Source organism: Suricata suricatta, chromosome 3 (assembly GCF_006229205.1).
Source record: "Suricata suricatta isolate VVHF042 chromosome 3, meerkat_22Aug2017_6uvM2_HiC, whole genome shotgun sequence".
NCBI lineage: Eukaryota > Metazoa > Chordata > Mammalia > Carnivora > Herpestidae > Suricata > Suricata suricatta.
In genome coordinates, this window is record NC_043702.1 from 163,101,257 (window position 1) to 163,109,561 (window position 8,305).

At 43.6% G+C, this 8,305-nt stretch overlaps 1 protein-coding gene and 1 long non-coding RNA gene across 4 annotated transcripts in view; one reads left to right on the plus strand and one right to left on the minus strand.

Annotated features, from left to right (window-relative positions):
- LOC115286820 overlaps positions 1-2,649 on the minus strand; it is a 158,929-nt gene extending 156,280 nt beyond the window's left edge. The window contains exons 1-2 of one of the 2 annotated variants that reach the window (XR_003906291.1): positions 2,561-2,649; positions 807-899 (exon numbers count right to left, since the gene is read on the minus strand). This is a non-coding gene — a long non-coding RNA (uncharacterized LOC115286820). The remainder of the gene's footprint in view (positions 1-806; positions 900-2,560) is intronic. The other variant, XR_003906292.1, reaches the window with a different exon arrangement.
- A 71-nt stretch (positions 2,650-2,720) lies between these two features.
- LYPLAL1 (lysophospholipase like 1) overlaps positions 2,721-8,305 on the plus strand; it is a 37,850-nt gene continuing 32,265 nt past the window's right edge. The window contains exon 1 of one of the 2 annotated variants that reach the window (XM_029933180.1): positions 2,721-2,847. In XM_029933180.1, coding sequence (XP_029789040.1) covers positions 2,754-2,847 — 94 coding nt within the window. In that variant the 5' untranslated portion in view covers positions 2,721-2,753. Of the gene's footprint in view, positions 2,848-2,889; positions 3,215-8,305 lie in introns of those variants that run through there. The other variant, XM_029933181.1, reaches the window with a different exon arrangement.

Here is an 8,305-nt window from a genome sequence, read left to right on the forward strand (position 1 = left end):
GTAATCTAAAACCTTTTGTTTGTTCTATAAATAAAGATGAAACGAATAGCAATAATATCTAAGCATTTAAATCACCGAGAATAAAAGAGCACTTTGATTACGCTTAGAAAAAATATGGTTTATTCTCATAATGATCCTGAATCTGGGAAGACTCAAGTTCTAGGTGAAACTCAGAATCCTAGCCTTCCGGTATTGCTCTTCTATCTGCTCAAAATGGTTTTCATTCAGGTAGAGGAACCAACCAGGAACTAAGACCAGGAGACATGGGGAAATCTGAAAACATAAGGACTCCTAATCTGTAGAGACTCAAATGGACTACCATCCAAATACCAGAAATATTTTGGGTCTTGTTGTTGGGGGGGAGGGGGTTGTTTTGGTTTTAAATTAAAATAGTTGGAGTTATGTCCCGTCTTATTTTTGTGAGGTAATGTGTAAAGGTGCAACAGTTAAAAACCGGGACTTTGGAGTCAGGCCCAAACTGTGAGCCCGGGCTTCATAGACGACCGGTAGTATGCTCAGGTCTTTACCTCTTTGAGCTTCACTGGCAAAAACAGACAGCAGCATACAGACCTTTATGGGAATTTAGTTATGACAGCGCTTGGCACTCCACTAAGTCCCAATGAATTTCAGCTGTTTAGTATCACCATTAACAATAGTGATATAGCTACGTTACATTGGCTATAGGAGCTGGATTACATTAGCAAGGAATTATGCTTCCGGTTTTCTGCTTTCTCAGAGAACAGGGCGATGCACTGCCAGGTTGTGTGGCAGTAATCGAGTTAGAAGAGCAGAACTCAGAGCCTTACCTGGGACATCTCCACTGTCTCTCAGTATAACCCTGCCCTCTTCTCACCGGTAGCTCTTGAAAGTTACTGAGAATTCATGTAGGGAAGGCAGGCCTAAAGACAGAAATATTTTTTGAGAATTGGTTATCAGAGGTCAGTCCATCCCAGGCTGTCCTCTCTAGTGACTTCATTCTCAGTACGCCCGGCTGATGATCTACAGTCTTTGGTGAAATGACTCAAAGGTCCTTTGGCATCTGGTCAACTAAAGGCATGTAGGACCATTCCCATAGAGAGCATTGGTCCAACACTGTGATAGCATAGAACTGATCTTGGCAACTGGCTCATGATGTTAAGCAACTTAGTCACTTGGGAATAGGGTGAGCACCATGAGCAAATAAAATTGCTTAAATATTATGCAAACTGCAATGAATGGAAGGCTGGTGTTTAATGGCACTTAAAGTTCCACTGGGCTGTTTGTTGAATTTTACACAAGCAACGAGCCATTTGCTGGGTCTACAGACTTCAGTATTAGAAGATGTCCATGGCGAAGTCTTTATATAGAAGGTAATTCCATTTGTTTTCAGTATTTTAAAAACTGTGATGGGGCATTTGGGGGGCTCAGTTGGTTGGCATCCAACTTCAGCTCAGGTCATGATCTCATGGCTTGTAGGTTCAAGCCCTGCATGAGTTCTGTGCTGACAGCTCAGAGCCTGTAGCCTGCTTCAGATTCTGCGTCTCCCTGGCTCGCTGCCTTTCCCCCACTCACACTCTGAATCTCTTTCCTTCAAAAAGAAATACACATTAAAAAATGTCTAAAACTTGTGATAAAATGTACACAACATAAAATATACCAATTAAACCATTTTTCATGTAGAGTTAAGTGACAATAAGTACATTCACAATGTTGTACAACCATCATCACTATTTCCAGAAAATTTTCATCATCTCAAACAGATACTCTCTATACCCATTAAGCACTATCTCCCCCATTCCCCCTTCCCTTCTGCTTTTGGTGATTGCTACTCTTTCTTTCTTTATGAATTTCCTACTCTAGATAACCCTTCTAAGTAGAACCATACAATATTTGTCTTCCCGTGTCTGGCTTATTTCACTCGGCACACTGTTTTCAAGATTCATGTATGCTGTAGCATGTATCAGAACTGCATTCCTTTTTAATGCTGAATAATATTCCACCACAGGTATTCCATGTTATGTGTACACATTTTGTTTCCCATCTATCCATTTGCTTCAAACTTTTGGCTTTTGTGAATAATGAACACTGGTGTACAAAAGTCTGGTTTGAGCTCTTGCTTTCATTTCTTTTGCATATACAACTAAAAGTGGAATCACTAGCTCATATGGGAATTGTTTAACTTTTTGAGGAAAAACTAAACTGTTTCCACAGCTGCTGCACCATTTTCACATTCCCATCAGCAATGCGCCAGGATTCCAATTTCTCCACATCATCACCAACATTTATTTTGTTTTTCTAATAATAACCATCTTAACGGGTGTGAAAGGGTACCTCCTTAGATCTGCTGTGTAAACTATTTTTTAAAACTACAGAGTTATTATATAGTTGTCTTATTTTGTATATAAAAAGCGACACACATCCTGTTCAAGGCCCAAATAAGGTAAAATAGGACTATATCTGCTAAATTTTGAACAGAGTACACACTGTTTCTCCAAATAAGAAGGCAATCCTTAATTTTAGGATTGCGGCTAAAAATCCTAGAACAAATAAATATACCCATTAGGCTCAGCAAAGCTGTCACCTTTACGATACCACCTTCAGCAAAACCAAACACGCTCAGGGCAGGAAGAAATGCCTCAGATTTGACCCAGAAGCAGGACGGCATCAGCCCTACCGCGCAGGCGCGTCTCTGGGCGCGCTCCCTGCGTGCCTACGTGCGCGGGCCCGCGGGGCGGCGGAGGGGCGGTGCCCACGAAACTCCTCGGGCGGCGGCGATGGCGGCTGCGTCGGGCTCAGTTCGGCTGCAGCGTTGCATGGTGTCGCCAGCTGGGAGGCACAGCGCCTCGCTGATCTTCCTGCACGGCTCAGGTGGATTACAGTTTTACGTCCTAGTTTTCTGCCTGGGAATCGTCCTCCCTTCGGGTCCCCCGGTGTTGCCCCAGTGGAGGAGGCGCTGGGCCCCAGTGGGGCTCGGTGGACTCGGAAAGGGCGACCCTCCCTTCTCTAGCCCTGTGGCTGGGGACACACGGGCCTGGTAATCTGTTCCCAGCCTTGCCCACCGTGTGTTCTCTTCTTCTATCTTGTGGTCACTGGCCCACCGCCCTCGCTGATGGCCCTTGTGTCCCGCCCCTGGGCCATCCCTCCATCTACCGTATACTCTTCATTGCAACCCTTGCTACCCACCCCAACCCCCACCATTGCTCCCCCTCAAGTCTAAACAGAGCAAGTTAGTAAGGTAAGTTCTCTGCTAGAGACAAATAAATTATTTAGTTCTTTCCAGGGTGAGCTATTAGTGATTTTGGATTTTCTACTGCGTGGGCTTGTTTGCCATTGTTTTTTCTCCCCCAGTCTCCCATACTAGTGTAGACATTTCAAACAGTTAACTTCATATTTATTATGTCCTTTCTGTGAGGAACTGTGCCAGGGCTGGAGTGCCTTTCTCCCTTCCCTCTCTTTCCTGCTCCCCCTTTTATTTTTCCTCTTTCCTTCTCTCGTGCTTCAGCTCCCAAGACACAGCACAGAGTCCGCTCTCTGTCCCAGGGGTAGATACTCTCCTTGCTCTGCCCGCCCTTACTGACATGTGCTTAACTTGGTAGAGCGTTTCTTACCCTCATCTGTAATTACTTACGTCTGTCTTTCTCACTTCACTTTCCCTTCCTCAAGAGTAAGGACCCTTGTTTTAACCTTTGCATCCCTAGTGCTTGGCCCAGGGTAAGTTCTTGGGAAATATTTTTTAAAGAAATGAGATGCAGCCGGTGTCCTCAGGACGCCTACCTAAAGTTAAAAACAAAAACAGTTCAATTAGTTTGAGTCAGCAGTGGCCGGGAGATCACAAGATGGTACATGATTTACTGCCAAGAGAACTGTAAGGAAAAAACTGTGGTTAGGCATATTAAGGCATTTGGAAGATGAAGAGCTTGTCAGAGTTGAAGGAGAGCGTGGGCTTTGAGCTGAGACTTTGGTAGGCGTGAAGAGACGGTGATTGGATAGTGGAGGGGATAGGAAACGTACCGGGGTGGAGACCCGGAAATGGCCAGTTGTCAAGGGAAGTATTCTCATTTTATAAATGAGTCTTGATAGGCTGAACAGTTTGCCTAAGGTCACTTGGCTATCACGGTGAGTGGTAATGGAAGCAGGATTCGCACTCAGATCTTTCTGACTTCAGAAGGGGTAACGTGGAAAAACTCTGAGCTGAGATGTATCGTTTTGGAAATAGGAAGAAATCGGCCAAAGGTGTTGAAAGGGAAAGACTTGGCCGCTGGGATATATTTAGAAGGTGGGTGAGGTGTCTGAGGGAACATCAGTGCTTTACAATGAAGAGACTGGTACTGGTACTATTTTGGGTTCCAAAGGTGTTCATTTATAAGCATCCGGTAATTCCCCAATACCAGAGTCTTTTTAATAAATAAGTGAATTAGTTCATAGTATTTTTAGGAAATACTCCTAGACATTTTTTTTCCCCTGGATCGCTTTGCTTAACGTCTATCCTTAGTCTTTTCAATTTTGAATTACTGACATTTTCATAAATTGTAAACCCAGACTTGTACAATATAAAGTGTATATTTTTTTCCTTTATAGTTTGGAGCAAAGAATTTATTCAAAGAATTCTGCTAATTATGCAAATGTAATGCAATTCCTATATAGTGAGAGCTCCATTGTAGTAAATAAAATACTTATTGGAAGTATGATTTTATATTAGACTTAGACTTCACTTTATGTCATGTTTTAGGAGATGGTTGAGTTCAGGTTAATCCAAATATGGGGAAACCAGTTTTATTTTTTATTGTTTTTATGTTTTGGGTTTTTTTCCCCCGAAAGAGAGAGACAGTGTGAGCAGGGGAGGGTCAGAGAGAGAGGGAGATACAGAATCCAAAGGCAGGCTCCAGACTCTCAGCTTTCAGCACAGAGCCCAACGCGGGGCTCGAACCCACGAACCCTGAGATTGTGACCTGAGCTGAACTCTGACGCTTAACTGACTGAGCCACCCAGGCACCCCAGGGCAAACCAATTTTAACAGTTTTACCTTGCTCTTAGAATAAAGTGCCAGCTTTTTAAAAAGCAGACCTTGTGAATGGATGAATGGGTATTGCTTTGTGGCTTTACATTTTGGTTTTTAAGATTGAATAAGTGCATATAGAGGCATTTTTTTTTTTATTTTAAAAGTCTGAGGTTCTCCTCTAGGATAGGACAGCAGTAGAAGAACATATGGGAATGTGAGTAATACATAGCCAGATTAATTTGACCCTTTCCTACTCCTAAAATATAAAAGTACCTTCTTTCAGGATGATAAACACTAAGAATTTAATTAGCTTTGTTTAGTTTCCCAGCTTAGATTAATTCACTCGTTTGTATGCTCCTTTGGAATATTGTGGTTCTTCTTTTAATGGTAGTCATACTTGTAATTACTTAATGTAAGGTCTGTATTCCACACTGCGCTGTATTGCTCACACCCAAACCAGGCATGCCTTGCTTTCTCCACCTGCAGTAAGTCTGCAAACTGAGTCGGCTTTTAGTCGTCACCAGTAACCTGTGTTGCTAAATGAGATGAACCTTCTCTTATCTCAGCGGTTAGCAGCTTCAGGGTTCTTTTTTTTTTTCTTTTGTTCTTAAGAAGAGTAAGGTCAGTACAGAGAGCAACTATTAAATTTTGTTTAATGTTTATTTAATTTTGAGACAGAGAAAGAGGCAGAGGCAAGCAGAGGAAGGGCAGAGAGAGGGAGAGACAGAATCGAAGCAGGCTCCAGACGCTGAGCTGTTAGCTCAGAACCCAGTGCGGGGCTCTAACCCACCAGCTGTGAGATCATGACCTGAGAAAAGTCCAGGAGACTTAACCGGCTGAGCCACCTAGGTGCCTCATCAGCATTGTTCTTGAAACACTTTCTTGGTTCTTTCTACCTGTTCGCTTCTTTTGACTTATTTTGCAGACTCATTCTCTTATGTCCGTTAATTTTGGGGCTCCTCAAAATTTGGTCCTATGTCTTTTTTTTTTTTAATTTTGCATTTTGTCTCCAGCTAATGTGCATATGTGTCCCAGGATTCTATTTTTTCCTCCCTATGGTGACATATATGTGCATCTCTGTTTTAAGTTTCCTTTGAGCTCTGGACATGTTTGTCCAATGGCCTAATAATCTCTCATTCATTAACGCATTCATTCAAGAAATATCTATGATATGGCCACCGTGCAAGGCACTGTTGTAGGCTCCAGGCATATCCTAATGAACAACACAACCAAACTTCCCTGCTCTTGTGGAACTTACATTGCAGTGGAGGAAATATTATATAGTAAGTGGATAGTAGTAAAGTTAATAGAAGAAAAAGAAAGCAAGACCAGAAGGATGGGAGGTGCTGGGGGGGGGTGATAATTTTAGATAAGATGGGCAGAGCAGGCCTCATGACGATGGTGACACTTCAGAAGTTAGACTTGACTGAGGCAGTCTTTTAGGTGTCGGGTTAGACTGTTTCAGAGGAGGGAATAGCCAGGGGAGAGGCCCTGAGGGAGGTTCCCTGACAGGGAACAGCAGTCCGGTGTGTGTCTGGAAGGAAGGGAGTGGGCTGCATATCCAAGAGGGTCCTGGCGCAGGTGGTGCGGGGCGGGGCTTGGCAAGCTTTCTGTAAAGGCTCAGATAGCAACCATTGTAGCTTTTGTGAACCACACACGGCTTCTTTGACATTTTCCTTTTCTGCTTCCCTTCCTTTTCTCCTTTTCCTTTATTTCTTTAATGATTCTTAAAAAATGTAAAAATTTGGGGAGCCTGAGTGGCTCACTTGGTTAAGTGTCCAACTCTTGATTTCGGCTCAGGTCATGATCTGGTGGTTCCTGAGATCGAGGTCTGTGTCAGGCTCTGCCCTGACAGCGTGGAGCCTGCTTGGGACCCTCACTGTCTCCCTCTGCCCCTCTCTTGCTTGTGCTGTCTCTCTCAGGCTCTCTCAAAATAAACTTTAAAAAATGTAAACACTGTTCTTAGCTTGTGGTTTTTGTCTTACAACTGGCTATAGTTTTTGCTCAACCGCAGGTAGAGGACCTCGTGTGCATCCTGAAGAGGTACCTCACACTCAGCGAGTATAGACCCGCACTGATTCATGCATTTCCTGTCTCAGTGTGTAGTTTCCTTGCTCCTCAGTTATCCCAGCCGAAAACCTCACCGTCATCCTTGAAACCTTCCACCATCGTCCCCTCATAACTAATCTAGTGTCATTGTCTGTTACTTTTCTCTCCTAAGGCTCTCTGTACATTTCATTGCTAGAACCCTAATTTAAATATAGGTCACCTGAACAGTAGCCCCTCCTTGATCTCCCCACACCCACTTTTGTCCCTCCTGTCTTTACACAGCTGCCAGACTGACCCTTAGCAGATGGTCACCTTTCTGCCAAAAAGGAGCTCCGTGCTCCGAGGACTCCTCTAGCCCATCTTGCACTCCCTGCTGTTCTCTCAATTCTTAGATGTCATCTGGCTCCTTCCTGTAAAGGAACTTAGCATTTCCCAGATCCTGTCCGGGATGCCCTTTGCTTGTGCCCCTCACTTTTCACCAGCCCGCAGATCTTAAAACCTAGTGTCGGCTTGTGTCGCTTGTGTGCTAGGCACTAAGTGAACCAATAACTCAGTGGATCAAGTGCAAAGTGAACTTGGTTTTGCAGAGCTTACATTCTAGTAAAGTTATCCCTGCGCTCCTTCGCAGGGCCAGTTCTGGGTCCCAGAGCCCTGGCAGCGCCTCGCGTCTCATCTTCACAGAGATTACATCTGCCTTTAACATTCATGTTTGGTTGTTTGACAGATGTGTGCTCCTCACAATAAACTGTGCACTCAGTGAGAGGAGAGCCTCGTTTCTTCTTCCTCTTGCTCTTGCTCTTGCTGCCTGACACGTTAATGTGTGTTCATAGATATTTTGAATTGAGGTGTTAATGAACTGATTTTTAAAAAACTAAAAATTACCTTTAAAATTTCCTCTTCAAGACTACAGAAGATGGACCTGTATTTTCTTCCATTTTTTAATGGTAATATCCACACCTTAATTCTTGCATGGATTTTGATTATTTTTCAGTCTTTGGCTGTATAATCATTATTTTACATCATGTAAACAGGTTATCAAAATTAAATTTCGATTTCTTCAAGTTAAAAATAAAAGTGCTGGGGCGCCTGGGTGGCTCAGTCGGTTAAGCCTCCGGCTTCGGCTCAGGTCAGATCTCACGTTCATGGGTTCGAGCCCCGCGTCAGGCTCTGTGCTGACAGCTAGCTCAGAGCCTGGAGCCTGCTTCCAGTTCTGTGTCTCCTTCTCTCTCTGACCCTTCCCCTCTCATGCTCTGTCTCTCCTGTATCAAAAATTAATAA